General features: G+C 43.7%; 2 protein-coding genes across 2 annotated transcripts; both read left to right on the top strand.

Moving 5' to 3' along the window:
* The first annotated feature begins 484 nt into the window (after window positions 1–484).
* Window positions 485–3176, top strand: exosc6 (exosome component 6). The gene is made up of 2 exons (XM_070971372.1): window positions 485–809; window positions 1395–3176. Exons 1-2 carry the CDS (start codon window positions 532–534, stop codon window positions 1939–1941), a joined length of 825 nt encoding a protein of 274 aa, XP_070827473.1. The 5' UTR covers window positions 485–531; the 3' UTR covers window positions 1942–3176.
* A 3501-nt stretch (window positions 3177–6677) lies between these two features.
* Window positions 6678–14971, top strand: LOC139337916 (protein-glutamine gamma-glutamyltransferase 2). The gene is made up of 15 exons (XM_070972750.1): window positions 6678–6693; window positions 7550–7720; window positions 8779–9009; window positions 9512–9630; window positions 10063–10191; window positions 10477–10654; window positions 10979–11120; window positions 11275–11378; window positions 11664–11806; window positions 11893–11992; window positions 12162–12307; window positions 12459–12588; window positions 12881–13044; window positions 14168–14304; window positions 14824–14971. The coding sequence occupies exons 1-15, from the start codon at window positions 6678–6680 to the stop codon at window positions 14969–14971; spliced, it is 2058 nt and encodes a 685-aa protein (XP_070828851.1).
* The last annotated feature ends 755 nt before the right edge of the window (window positions 14972–15726 follow it).

The raw sequence follows: 15726 nt of genomic DNA, 5'->3' as shown, positions 1-15726 counted from the left end.
CCCATGACAGCTGCCCATTGGTACGCTCGCAACGGTGCGTCAGCAAGTGGCAATCTCTATTGGACAAGTCTACTGTCAATCTTAGCGGAGCCCGCCACATCAGTGGTAACAACTTCCCTGAGTTGGCTGATGCAATGGAAAAGACACCGGCGTCAGTAGATATACATCTACTCTGCTTGATGAAGACACAAGATTTGCACATATTTGTAAATTAAAAAAGTTGAGTCAAATGTTGTGTTAAAAATCATTTGTAGTTGTATTTATTAGTTTGTATTTTTAGGCCCTGGCTCAGTCATCATGAGATGTATCACCAATTGTGTGATTAATTAGTGCTTTTGTGACATAATAATCATAGTGAAATAGTATTGTTTATTGTTGCAACCGCATATATCGAGATTTTCAATCACTGATGTAATTTCCTTCAGCGCCACGCAATAGCGGAACTATTTCTCTGCTTGCTGTGTTTCTAGGGGACGGGTTTTGTGGTGGACCAGTTCGCGCATTGTCTAGTTCATTTCGTTTGACTGCATCATGCCGACCGATACCAAACGTGTACGCGGCCCAGAAGTATCCCAAAGCCCGTCTCTGTATTCGTGCAAACCGGCGGAGGTTCTTCCGTCCCACGGCCCCAGAGCGGACGGTCGAAAGCGGGATCAAGTGGACGTCCGGCCTGTTTTTGTCCGGTGCGGGCTGGTGAGCCAGGCGAAAGGGTCCGCGTACATTGAGGCTGGACACACCAAGTTGATGTGCTGCGTTTATGGCCCCAGAGAAACAGAGCGGAAAGATGAGACCGACATGAAATGCGGAAGGTGCGTTGTGATTCATAAAATGTTATTATTTTATTTTGACTTATTTCATGATCTACAAGACATCAACACACAAATGGAGTAAATGTGTAACTTACAACTCACGAGCAGCAAAACGCAGCCTTACTTGGTCTTATCTGACAACAGCTCACATTTAGCAAACTTCAAATAGAGAGACGGGCAGTTTAAGGCTCACTTTAAAGTGAGAGCACTCATTTCCAACATTGTCCCAATATGTAAAAAAACAGACTGAAGCATGTCACATAAAACTAAACAGGGGTTAACAGACCATCCACATAATACGCCTAAACAAATATAGTTTGATGGCCCAGGTAAAATTTCCATCCTTGTTCTGTAAATAAGCCCTGATCTGACCAAAGCTGCTTGTGTCATCTTAAGATACATTATTTACTCAAGACACATTGTCAAAACTGTTATCAAAAAATACGCAAGAAAAGAACACACACACAACACACACACACACACACACACACACACACACACACACACACACACACACACACACACACATATATATATATGTATGTCTTTTAAGAATAATAAAACTGTCTTTTTCCATCTATCCAGGTTGACTACTGACATGCGTCTTGCTCCATTTTCCTGCCCAGAGAGGGGCTCCTGGATTCAGGGCAGCCAGGACAAGGATCTTTCTCTGATGCTACACGAGAGTCTGCAGCCGGCCGTGCGCCTCCACAAATATCCCCGCTCTCAGATCGAGGTTAACGTGATGGTTCTTGAGAACAGTGGTTCGGTTCTGGCCCACGCCATCACGTGCGCTTCTCTCGCTCTTGCAGATGCAGGGATTGAAATGTATGACCTGGTGCTTGGTTGCTCCATCCGCCAGGATGGCAGCTCTTACGTGGCTGACCCTTCTTACATGGAGGAAAACCGCTGCGGCTCAGTCAGCGGTGAGAACCAAGGCGGTCTCACCGTTGCGTTCCTCCCCAGCCTCAACCAGATTTCTGGGCTCCAGTCAGACGGAGAAATGACTGAAGAGACTCTGACAGCTGGGATCCGGACCTGCATTGAGGGATGCTATAAACTGTACCCGGTCATCCAACAGGCCCTGGCCAGGGCTGTGCGCCGGGCTGCTCCCCCACCATCAGAGAGCTGAGACACTCAGTAACCAACAACTGCTCAGTTCATAGTTTTTCATGTTCACAATTTCCAGCCGTTACTCGAACGACAATATCCCTTTTTCTATGTTTGCTGTTGTGTTTTTTCAATGAAAATTAATCAGACTGATTTGACTGTGATTTCTTATTATAGCATTTAACAATGCATTTGGGGCTTGAAGCTTAAAATTTCCCTGAGATTGGAAAACGAAATGCAGACAAGAGCACACTGAGGTTGTATTCATCAGATTAGGTCTGTTCCTGACTGTGCTGTCATGATGCAAGCTACTAAATGCAAAATAACAAAACAGATGTACTCTTTTGAGTAAACATCGCAGATGGAGTTATCAGTAGAGGGTCTCCAGCTCAGTGGTGCTGTTGCTCTGTCATTAGCTTCAACAGCTTTAAACTGTGTCGTCTTTTATTGCGTGTTGAAACTGCAGCTTGAATCGCACCTGGAGTGTATCTTACAGCCGAGTCGCTGTGTTGTATAGAAATAGCCTTAATGCCACTAGAGGTCACCACATCTACGGTTTTCACTCAGCCTGTTCTACAGAGGCTTAAGAGGAGCTCTGCACTACTTTGTCTCCTCATCAAATCTGGCAGCTCCAAGCACTATGAAAGAAAATCCCGCTAACAAACCCTAAATTGAGGCTTCCTGGTGTTCTAGGGGTCTCATCAAGTCCCCTCTGACCACACACTCAGCAGGAAAATATCAGATAAACCATGAAGTGATTTGAGGAACTTTGCACGGCCGAGCTTCTGTGCAGCAGCTGTAAATCTGTTTTCTGGTTGTTGAACGAGCACATTTACACCACAAAGGTTATGATTTCACTCTTTCAGCTGAATAAAACGGAACAAAAACACTCTTTTGACTGATCATTTTATTTATAAGAATCAGTTTTCAAAATGAAAAACACATCTTCTGTTTAATTACTCTCTAAAACATGTCGGCTCCATAATAAGGATGAAGTTGAAATATGAGAACATACACGTTTACACATTTTTATATACAAGCCTCTGTTTTGTTGATAAAAATGTGCCAGAGTCAGTGACATAGTGACGTATTCTGTGTCATATTCAATGTGTAACAGTAACAGAATGACAGATGTTTTAATCGCAATAGTATTTTTTTTATAATCTGTACATAATGTACATTTACATAGTTTCTAGTCTGTATCCTGTATATTTTTTTATCTTGACCCCAGTGTTGGATTAATAAAGTCTTATCTTAAACTGTACAGTCTGTGGACTGCCACGTGGATTCAGTCTTCTGTGGGTGTCACAATGAGAATGTCGCAAAGATCCAGGGTCTTCTGCTAGATGTGTTGTTATAGTTGGACCACCGGGGGCTGTACGTGCAGGGGTACCTGGTCCTTCCTCGTTTGGGATAGAGGTTAATGTGTCATTTTTCTGGACCTCTGCCTGGTGTCTCTCTGTAAGAAATGAATGCTGCCAAGTTTCTCCTCTCCCGATCAGCATGCAGCATCAGTTTTAGCAGGCTCAGAAATGCCTGTGTGTCATTACACAGGTTCCTTTTTTCAGATTATGCTTCTGTGTGGTAAATAATCAGGTTATAAAGTCTGTCTGTAGCGTGTGAACTGCAGTACTAAACTGGTGTTTCCAGCCTCCATTTTCCTGGTTTTGGTCCGAGCACTCAGCAGTCGGTCACTTGGCTGACCCTTCAAGTGAACGACTAATCCTGTTAAATGTATTAAATTCACAGACTACTGTCATACGGGTGCCTGTCAATGTACAAAAAGGTTAGGACACACCTAAGAGACTACATATACAGTATAGGACAGCAGTCATGGAGAGACCCAGTATGACCTCTGGTGACCTTGATTGTTTTCAGAGCTCACAATAACCATATGATATATTTATGCTGTAGTATCTAGCCTCCTGTAGGTTTGTTAATGGTTAACAGGTAAGAATGGTGAAAAGGTCAAGTTTACAATGACTAACTTGTACGACCACTGCGTCACATGACTTTAGCAGTGATCCCTCAAAAACATCCTGCATTATCACAGTAATCCAGTGGATGATTTTACTGTAAAGTCACAGTTCAATACAGTAATTACAGGCATATATTGCTTTATCACAGTGATTTGATGGCATAGGCCACAGTATACAGCTGTCATTTACTGTGACAATGTAGCTGGTCGGCAGTAATTTACTGTAACCATAATCAAATATTTTATAGTGCAGAGATATCTTTATTGAAAACCTGGTCAAAAGCCTTCAGGACCTCATTGGGCTAAAGGTTCACCTCAGCTTCAGATGAACAACCAACCAACCGAGGCAGGAGTGCTTTTATTAGTTTTTAAGTGTCTTAACGGTCTTGGGCCATCTCATTTATCTGACCTGTTCGTATCATATCAGCCCCCGCGGATCCTGACATCCTCTGGCACAGGCCTTTTGATTGTTCCAAGGGTTCGGACCAAAGGCCAAGGAGAGGCGGCATTCAGCCATTATGGTCCGAAGCTTTGGAACAGCCTGCCGGAGTGCATCAGGACCGCAGAGACCGTTGGTGTTTTTAAAAGAAGGTTCAAGACTCACCTTTTTAGTTTGGCTTTTAATTGATTTCTTAGACTCTTTTAACTCAGACATGTTTTACCCAAGCACATTGTCTTTTAGCTCTTAGGTCCTTTTATTTTATTCAATTTTAGGTTTTAGGTCCTTTATTCTATTGTCTTTTAGGTTTTAGCGCCAGTGCTTCCTCATGGGGGGCCTCCGCGCTGGGAGGGGTGTCTGGTCTGCCCGCCGGGGCGTTGTCCTGGGGACCCCTCGGGCCCAGAGGACTGGGGGGCTCTGCCCTGCGTGTGGAGTCCACCCCGGTTTGTCTGGGTCGGGGGTCGGCCGGTGATCCTTCATAGTGCGGATGAGCTCCCCGTAGGTGGTTTTCTTTTCCTTTTTCCTCTCATGATGCCTCAGTGCCCTGCCATTTTCGTTGCGATTGGGTGTGTGTGGTTGTGTGATGTATGTCTGCGGGTGTGTTGGGAGGGGCAGTTGCTTTTATATTGCTATGTTATGTTTTTATTTTTTGTCAAGCACCTTGTGCTGCATTTTTATGTATGAAAGGTGCTATAGGAATAAAGTTTGATTTGATTTGAAGTGTGAGTCTGTGTCATAGACTCATTTCCTCATACGGTTACACTTCTGTATGTGTGTGCGTGCATGCGTGTGTGTGTGTGGGGGTTCATTGCATTTTTAGTCCCTCCCCATCTCTGTGTCAATCTCTTGACACTTGGGTGTGATAGGGAGGCTGAGGTCACCTCGTTTTCCCGAAACATGACCATCCCAGCATTCCACAGCTCGGCATCACGCTGAGTAACAAACTGATTTAGGGTTAGTGCTGCACTCACTGCCATGTTTTACCCAGTCTTCCAATGTGTCCTGCTCAGTCAAAAGTTCGTCAACAGGGCTCCATCCAACTTCAGCTCTCCATCCAAACGATGTTACTCTGTGATGTTTCTTCGCCCACAAAATCCCATGAACCCACATAAACCGGCCGGTCCGTCCTCTCTGCTTCAGATTTCATCTAGAGCAATGGCTGCAGCGAGCGCTCCACGTGGTGCTGACAGCTTTACGTTCAGTATTTGTTAATAACAAACTATGTGTGAAATTAGACACTTGCAGCAGACATTAATCTACTGGAACAAATGTTTTTGTGGATGTGAATGCATCTGCTGGCTGTTTACTGAAGGCATGAAAAAGAACTGCAGAATCAACACAATGCATACTATACAGTAAATAAGGTTTAAAACACCAGCTATCACAGCCTGCAGTCAGACACCGAGGCAGGCTAATGATATGAGTTTCATTTTGCTAGATAGTAGTAGAGTAATTATTTTTTATTTGTTTAGGGAGCATTTAGTTAGCATAACATTATCTAACCCTAATCCTATCATGAGCTAACTTCAGTGTTCTATATCCTCTTCCTCCTTCACCTCTGTGGAGAGCTTCTGTTTATGGGCATTTGTCTTTCTCATGTACTTTATACATTTCTGATGATGAACACTCAGATAACAAATGACCAGTGACGCTGACAAAATGACAGCTAGTATGTTATCCTCAAAAAATGTCAGGGTCAACCCAAAATGCTCTGCGATTTTCATTCTTTGTGTCATTTCTGATTTAAAGCTGCATCAACTGATGTTTGGCAGCAAAACAAGCTAAAAACAATGTTGACATACTGTAGTCATATAAAGCTGTTAACAGTGAAAGTGCTTATCTACACATACAGTGGACAGGGGGCAGTAGTTTTAGTGATCATTTGGATTGAAATATTAGACTAGATGATGCATTTGGGGCTGCATTATAAGTGAAAAATGACAGTTAGCCTCTCTGTGTCACACACCTGCATGCACACACACCCTCAGCACCCACCCTTCAGCATACAGTGACAAAGACCCCTGTGTGTAGGAAGGGATGAGAAACTTACTTTAAACCCTCATTCACACAAGGCAAACACACACATGCACACACACACATGCACACACACCCACACAGGACTGTTGATCTTTGGTCGGTGATGTCAGAGGTTGCCGAGGTGAGGTGAGGTGAGGTGTATTGAGTGAGTGTTTCGGGGTGAGTGTGTGTGAGAGGTGGGAGGGCCAGACTTGTGCTGCATAAATACAAGACGGCGGACACCGATGGACACACGAGGAGTGTAGAGACACTCAAGGACACTCAGAGCAACGTTTCAACAGACTCAAGAGGAGGAAGATCTGTGATGGCCAACCACAAGGGTAAGTGATTCTATCTATCTATCTATCTATCTATCTATCTATCTATCTATCTATCTATCTATCTATCTATCTATCTATCTATCTATCTATCTATCTTGCTCCCTCTCTCTCTGTAGTCCATATTATGAACTTTGTGGGAGATTATGATGTGTGTGAAAAATGTGCTGATGTACGACTCGACACTTAGGTGTGATGTGACCCGTCTTAATCCCTAAAGGACAGGGGTCAGGCTGGCATAACCACAATTCATATTATTCCTTCATGTAATTATTAGCAGCCTGTGTATAACACATTTAATTTCACATTTATTCAATGCACTCTCACTTTCTGGCAGGGAGTTAGAGGAGGAGATGTGTCATGTCTGAGTGGTAAATATGAAGCTACAGCTGGGACACGAGGAGGAGGCTCAGCTTACCATAAAGACTGGACACAGAGGGAAAGTAAATTTGCTTACCAGCACTTCTTAAGCACAGCAGGATAACCTCACAGTGATGACAAGACTCCAGGAAGCCAAAAAACCCTGAATTTTAAATGTTAGTTTGTGAATTTCAGAGGTGTTGGTAGGGTTCCTTTGTAGATAAGATAATTCCCCCTCTTTCCAGTCTTTATGCTAAGCTAAGCTAAGCTAACTGTCTCTTGGCTGTAGCTTTGTTTTTATTGTGCAGAGTTGTTTTGATCTTCTCATCAAACTCTTGACAAGAAAGTGAATAAGAGTACTTCCCAAAACACTGAACAATTCCTCTCGTGGGCAACAACTTGATGATGTTCAGGAGTGACTGTCAACAGACGGCGGACAGTCACAGACCGGGTCTCTTGCAGACGAAGTGTTGAGCTTTGTCTCTGTCGGTCCTGTTAGGTTTGATTATTGATGTGGACGTGAGGAGTCATGAAAACAACTTGGCTCACCACACCAGGGAGATTGATCGGCAGCGCCTGATTGTCCGCAGGGGTCAACCTTTCACCATAAGTTTGCAGTGCTCTGACGCTCTCTCCCCTGAACACCAGCTGGAACTGGTGCTGCACCTTGGTGAGTTTAGCCTGACTTAAATATATATATCATGCTCTTTGCATTGAGTCTGGTAATGTTCTGATGCAACTTTGCTTTTCTAATCCATGCAAACTATTTACCGTTTGCAAAGACATGCTGTACCATTATAAACTGCTTTGTTTTGCCTCTATATTGACATTCTGACAAAAAATATGGAATTAATTATGAAAATGTTTATTATTTGTTCTACGATAACTCTTTAGCTTGTCCTTTATCCTGCGAAATATTCTCTTCCAAATAAACACCATATTTTCTAACTTTAAAAAAAACTAGATTAGATTGATCACTGTCATTCTCTGTTGTCACCGGACAGTACAGGCACTGAGACATACAGTTTGGTATAACTACATACATAAAGTACATAACAGTGTGGGGTAGATATGAATGCACTAAGATATAGCCTATACAGTATGAGCAGTATGGCTGCCGGACGATGACGCTCCCTCCACAGGCACCCTCAGTGTCGGGGAGCAGAGATCTGGTGGTGCACTGAGCAGTTTTCACCACTTTTTGCAGTACTTTCCAGCCCAAAGCAGTAACTAGTAGTTTCTGTTTCTGTCTACCAACTGATGGCGACAGCAGAGCGAGGAGGCGAGCAAATATGGGCAATTTTAGGTGACAAGGCTAGCCAAGACATTTAGCAGAGAGCAAGGATAGCAAATTAGTTTCTATTAACGGCCAACACTCAAATCCTGCTGAACATGAAGTGTTTTTCAGACAACAATGGAGCTCGAATCTGAAATAAGATGCTTTGATCACACAGATGTGTTAGTAGCATCAGCTGGGATTTGTTGACTAGAAAAAGATTATTGCCATACTTTTATAATAATAAACAGCTGTCATAAAATGATCTACCACCTGGCTAAGACACCCAAGGGTGTAGCAAGATATTCTGAGTCCCATAAAAAGTGAACAAATGTAGTTAAAGCATCATTTCCTTCATATTAGAAGAATGTATTTCTCTTTTTTCATTCTAAGACGTTGTGATTTTTTATGCTGACTCAGCTGGATGAAGATGATTTTTTACGCTTCTTCAGGTAAGAGAGACGAGGTGGTGATCAAGGCGCAGAAGGAGCGTGGAGCTGGAGACAAATGGTGGTTTAACCAGCAGGGAGCTCAGGATGAAATGCTGCTGACTCTGCACAGTCCAGCGAACGCCGTCATTGGCCAGTACCGGCTGGCTGTGTTGGTGATGTCACCAGATGGACTCATCGTAGAGATGACAGACAAGACTGCATTTCACCTGCTCTTCAACCCGTGGTGCAAAGGTGAACCTTAAGCCGACCGGATACGCTCTTTTCAATTTCATTTCATTTTTAGTTTGTACTCTGTGTCACAAACATGTCAGACACAACAAAGAAAACAAACTGGATGTGTTTTCTCCGTGATTCAGCAGGTTTGTGTCCTCATCCCGTCACCTGTTTGACACCCTCATGACAAACACATAAACTGTACGGACTGAACATGTATGGGAGACTCAAGCATCGTCAAAACAACAAATGATGGAATTTCTCATAGAACAATAATGTCATGTTTGTCTAATTGAGGCATTCAAATGTTCAAATATCATATTCTGAATTTATGTTGTTGTTTCTGCTTGTTGGCTGCTTCTGTTTCCTGTGAATATGCTTCAGTCTATAGACGTTCTGATAAGCAAGAAAACATATGAACATATATTCATAGTCTTCTCTGCATTTGTGTGTGTGTGTGTGTGTGTGTGTGTGTGTGTGTGTGTGTGTGTGTGTGTGTGTGTGTGTGTGTGTGTGCCAGACGATGTGGTGTACCTCCCTGATGAGACTCTGCTCCAGGAGTATGTGATGAATGAAGATGGAGTAATTTACATGGGTACCTGGGATTACATCAGAAGTATTGCCTGGAATTATGGACAGGTAACACACACACACACACACACACACACACACACACACACACACACACACACACACACAACCATTGTGTGAATGGGTCGAACACGTCTGCGTCTGTCAGGCCAGTGGGTGGCCTGTGTGAATTGTCTCAGCAGTGTGACAGCGGAGAGTCGAGCCATCAGGAAATGTGTTTGTTGGACAGAGGAAGCTTGTGGATAGGAGGTGTCAGAATGTAACCAAACCACACAAACAAGGGCTTGTCCCTTCACAGCTTGCTGGGAGGGCAGAGAGGAGGACAGAAGACAGATAGATGGCAGAGAGACAGACAGAAAGTGGTGGAACAGACACACACAGACACACAGATACACACAGATCTGATATGAAATCTCAAAGGTTGAGTCTTTCGTCTTCTTCCTCTCTCATGTTTGATCTCCCGTTTGCTCTCTCTCTCAGTTTGAAGACTATGTGATGGACATCTGTTTTGAAGTCTTGGACAACTCCAAGGGTGCCCTGAAGAACTCAGAGATGGACACTGAGCACAGATCTGATCCCGTCTACGTCAGCAGGATCATCACTGCGATGGTGACGATCTCTCCTACTCGCTGTTTAACAACAGCACAAGAAACAAGCATCTGCATTTAGTTTTCCAGCCGTTATGCAGCTTATGAAAGATTTACATTCAAAGTTTTAAGCAGTGAGTCTTGTAGCTCCTTCCCAGGATATTCCCTCAAATTAGAAAATGAATCTTCATCACTGGAAAAGTCTTATCTTACTATTCAATAGACAAATGATCCCTGTGTAAGATCCTACACACGTGTTCATGCAGCCTTAAAGATGTCTCCTCTACACGTGTCTCCACCTGTCCAGGTGAACTCTAATGGTGACAGGGGTGTGTTGACCGGTCGCTGGGACGAGCCGTACTTGGGTGGAGTTGCACCGTATCGATGGACAGGCAGCGTGCCCATCCTCCGACAGTGGAGCAAGGCCAGGATGAGGCCGGTCAAATATGGCCAGTGCTGGGTGTTTGCTGGTGTCGCCTGCACAGGTGAGGCTTGCACAGCTTCCACTGATGCTTATTTCAAGGATCCCAAAGTCGCTCATTCAGCAGTAATTGCTACTTAATGTATAAAGCTTGTTTTGAAAGGAATAGTAGAAGATTTTGGGAAACAGACTTTGCTTTTTTGACTCATACAAGAAGACTGACCCAACTCTCCTTCCAGTTAAATGTGCAGCTGCAGCCTGTTAGCCTAGCATAAAGTGTGTGTCCACCACAATAACATTTTGGGGAGACAAGTTTAAAAAGGAAAGGAAGGAAGGAAAAGAAAGAACGGATTGAGCTGTGCCGGTCTGATGTGTGTTATCTCGACAGTGCTGCGCTGTCTGGGAGTCCCAACACGCCTCATCACCAACTTCTCTTCAGCTCACGATGTTGATGGAAACCTCTCTATAGACTTCCTGCTGAATGAGAGACTGGAGAGCTTTGACAGGAGAGACAGAAAAGACAGTAGCTGGTAGGAAACCACACACACACACACACACACACACACACACACACACACACACACACACACACACAATACGTGTATTTTGAATACATTTATTTAGTAAAAGTATAAAAATGACATCATGCAGTATAGTGAATTCTCTCCTCTCTCGTGGTTTCAGGAACTTCCACTGTTGGGTTGAGTCCTGGATGAGGAGAGATGATCTCCCCAAAGGAAATGATGGCTGGCAGGTTTTGGACCCCACACCTCAAGAGCTGAGTGATGGTACATTTAGAACTTTTAAATCTCTCTCCTTCTTCTACACATCTGTCTATCAGTGTTTTACAAGACATTTCTCATCTTATCCACCTCGAAAACTAAAAAATGTGCATCCTACTTGTTGTACCTGTTCTCACTGCTGCCTTTCTTTGGTATCATATTTGTGACAGTTCAGATTCAAAGCTGGCTTGTGTTTCCCATTGGCCTGATGATCAAACTCACTCCCTGTCAGGCTCACTTCCTGTCACTGCGTCGAGGAAATGCTTTACAGAATGAATTCTTGCTCTCCAGGTGAGTTTTGCTGCGGTCCCTGTCCAGTGACAGCCGTCAAGGAGGGAAATCTGGGAGTAAAGTACGATGCTCCGTTTGTGTTTGCCGAGGTGAACGCTGACATCATCCACTGGATCATCCAACAAGACGGCCAAAGGCAAAAGGTGATCCACTTCTGTTCTGAGTGACTTTCACGTTTGCTCAAGTTTAAAAGCAGTGATGACAGTCGTGATTGTTGTCATTGTTACAGATCAGAGAGGACCAGGGTAGTGTGGGGAGGAACATCAGCACCAAAAGTGTTTACGGAGACTACAGAGAAGACGTCACTCTGAACTACAAGTATCCTGAAGGTTAGCTGGAAAGTCACGCACAGAGGAGCAGATAGATGTGATCAGATTGCAGAAATATTCAGTGGACATACTGATGAACCACCTTCTTGACTTTAATCACATTGCTCATAGTCATCTGTTCAGACTCATGTTTAGGATTAGCTGTCATGGATCATCATCATCTCCACAGGCTCTGGAAAGGAGAGGGAAGTGTACAAGAAGGCAGGACGGCGGGTCACAGAGCTGACCAATGAGAACCCAGAACCAGGACAACTGAAGCTGTCAATCAAGCATGCAAAGCCTGTGTTTGGGACAGACTTTGATGTGATTGTGGAGGTATGGGGTGCTCAGACTGCAGCTGAATGGACGGATGAAATGATAAAATGAGTGAATTGATTCACACAGTGTATCTTTCTTTTTGTATTTTGCTTGATTTCTATAAATCCACTGAATCGAGATCTGACTCATGAATCCATTCTGTCCTCAGGTGAAGAACGAAGGAGGGAGGGACGTCCTTGCTCAGCTGACCACACTGGCCATGGCTGTTACTTACAATTCTCTCCACCGGGGGGAGTGCCAGAGACAAACCATCAGTATGACTGTTCCAGCTCACAAAGGTTAGCAGCTCACATTAGCACAGCGAGGGCTCTAGTGCTGCACTGGAAAACAACAATGCTGCTCACATTGTGGGGACATAAATCTGTTTACAGTCACATTATGGGGACAAAATGCAGGCCCCCTTAATGTAAACCATTATATTTTAGGGTTAAGGTTAGCATAAAGGTTAGGGTTAGGCAGGTAGTGGTTATGGTTTCTAAGTCTCCAGGAAATGAATGTAATGTGTCTATGTAATGTCCCCAAAAGAGATAAAAACCTAACATTTGTGTTTGTGTTTCTGTGTGTTTTCAGCCCACAAGGAAGTTCTGCGTCTGCACTACGACGACTATGTCAGGTGCGTTTCATCTGATCATCACCTGATCAGGGTGAAAGCGCTCATAGAGGCTCCGGGGGAGAACGAACCCGTCATGACCATGGCCAACATCCCACTGAGCATGCCTGAACTCCTTGTGCAGGTGAGCACCCCCCCAGGTCATGGTTGGGCCGTGAAAGCATTTATGTGGTGGAACAGCTTTGATTTTTATGGGCTGACTAAATGAAAGGCACACGACTGATTAGACTGAAACTGTGAACTTTGAGAGTGTGCAGGTGACGGAGATTAACACACCTTTTCCTTATATGAAATTTCACTGAGACACATCTCACACATCATCTTTGGAGGTTGTTGTCCCACTACTTAAAGGTCCAGTGCGTAAGATTTAGGGGCAAAAATAGAAAAAATGATTCATATCTATAGAGGGAGCAGAGACCACCATATTGCACTGCCATGTTTCTGCCCTGAATGGACACACCAACACTGGCTCTACAGGAGGCTTTTCACATTTTTGTTAGCACCGTAGGTTTCCTGACACACTTTGAAGTCGGGGATGAGGTGAAAAGTGTTCAGCTGGTTGCAAGCTGATGCCGCAAAATGTCACACATGGAATTTATGAAATTCCAGATTCAGCAGTCATGGAAAACATTTGTAATTTAGGGTTAGGGTTAACCTAACCACAGATGGCGGTTTTGATATCTCATATCAAAATTTTAGCTTTCAAAATGTCCCTCCATGACCATGCCTCGTTTGTGTTTACGTGTATAACCTCACCGGACTGTACAATCAGCTGAAAGCTCTTTGGATTTCTTGTGGCCAGTTTCCACAACAGGAACTTTCCCAGGAGCCTAGAAACCATTTTGGGACCTTTGCCTGCATTTTGACCAAAGGAATTTACGTGAATTTATTTCCTCTGCTGCAGTTCCTGACCCAGAGACGTCCCTGCTCTGGAGTAGTATTTTCAGATTTCATGATGATTCATGTTACTGTTTCTTTAAAAATGAAATTTGTGTATCAAACACCATCATCTGGACTAATGTGCCTGATTCTCTTTGGTCCTTCAGATGCAGTGGTAACCCAAAAAGACATTTAGTTTAGTTTAGTTCCTGAAATGTTTTAGACAAAAAGAGGTTTTGATCTCACGAACTCCACTCTTCTGTCAGGTGGAAATCTTCTAATATTTTGTGTTTTGGTATCGGAAAGTGATATTCTACACTGTGATTTGAACTCTTACATACTTCCATACACATCTCCTTTTTCTCCAGGTACCTGGGAAAGCTATTGTATGGGAACATGTGACAGCCTATATCTCCTTCACCAATCCTCTTCCAGTTCCTCTGAAGGGTGGCGTATTCACTGTGGAGGGGGGCGGCCTGTTGTCGGCCACTGAGATCCACGTTGAGTAAGTAATGAGTCAGCCACGTTCATTATGACAGGCACTATACAAACTCCTTATCTTGCTGCATATATCGTACATACTAGAATACATGTTGGTCTCAATATTCAAACATCCAACATCAATTAAAAAATGGGGTAAAGGTTAGGGTTAGGGTCAGGGTCAGGGTCAGGGTCAGGGTCAGGGTTAGGGTTAGGGTTAGGGTTAGGGTTAGGGTCTGCCTGGCCATTAAAAAGTGTGAAATCTATGTAAGATGACCAGAAGCACAATGGATCACAATGAGATTTAGAGCTGAAAAACTAGCTTCTGTGGCCAAACTACAAGCATTGATCTGTTGGTTAAACTATCTAGAAATGAAGCTCCATAAACTGTATTGATTGATTACCATTCATGCTCCCCAGAGGATGACTCTCAATGACTTTTCATACAACTGATCAAAACCTCCACACGCTCAACTCTTCAGTTCATGACGGGACTTCAGCAAAGTTAGAGAATAAAACTCATTCTCTCTCTTTTCCTTTTCAGTGGTGACGTAGCTCCAGGCCAGAAGGTGTCTGTCAAGTTCTCATTCTCGCCCATGCGGACCGGGGTGAGGAAGCTCTTGGTGGACTTTGACTCTGACAGGCTGAAAGACGTGAAGGGAGTGGCCACTGTGGTTGTCCACAAGAAATAAACATCTGTAATTACTTGTCTTTATTAGACATTTTTGAGCTGCCTGAAAGCCACTGAACACAGCACAAGTTTAATTTCTCTGAGGCCACTGTATGTCAGATGTGAACATGCCTCGCACTGGTTCCCCACATGGACTTCTACTTCATACTTGACTCAATTTCCAGATTTAACATGTTTCCTTCTACCTCCCTTCCCTTGCCCTGGTCCACATCACCACTGGTTTTTAGTGCCTGATTATTGAAAGCCACCAAGGCCCTGTGCCACGAGGGGCAGGTTTAAAATGATTGCGCTGTACGGTGTGTTATGCATACTTGTTTAAAAGTATCTGATTACACAGAATCTGTATGTTTTCTTACATCATTACCTGTTTGGACTGTTTCCTGTTAATCCTGATATTTATGCATTTGTACACTAATGCTGAGTTCAAGATGATATGAAGCATATGTACAGATCTTTCAATAAAGATTTTCATTTTATTAACTGATGTCTGAGCTAAGATATGGATTGGCTATTGACAACATTATTTTAAACTGCACAGAGCAAAGTATTCAGTCAGCGAATTGACTAAAGAGTCGATCAGAGTGTGATACAAACACAGGCTTTGCATGCTTGATTGACAGCTGCATTTGTCCTGGTTCTCATTGGTCGGCTCTGTGACCTGACGTCCCTCTCCTTCTTGGAGCCTGGAGATGATGATCCATGAAAACATCCTATGCATGAGTCTGAACAGATGACTATGAGCAGGGATCACTCTAC

Source organism: Chaetodon trifascialis, chromosome 10 (assembly GCF_039877785.1).
Source record: "Chaetodon trifascialis isolate fChaTrf1 chromosome 10, fChaTrf1.hap1, whole genome shotgun sequence".
Classification (NCBI taxonomy): domain Eukaryota; kingdom Metazoa; phylum Chordata; class Actinopteri; order Chaetodontiformes; family Chaetodontidae; genus Chaetodon; species Chaetodon trifascialis.
This window is presented reverse-complemented; position numbering and strand designations above follow the sequence as displayed.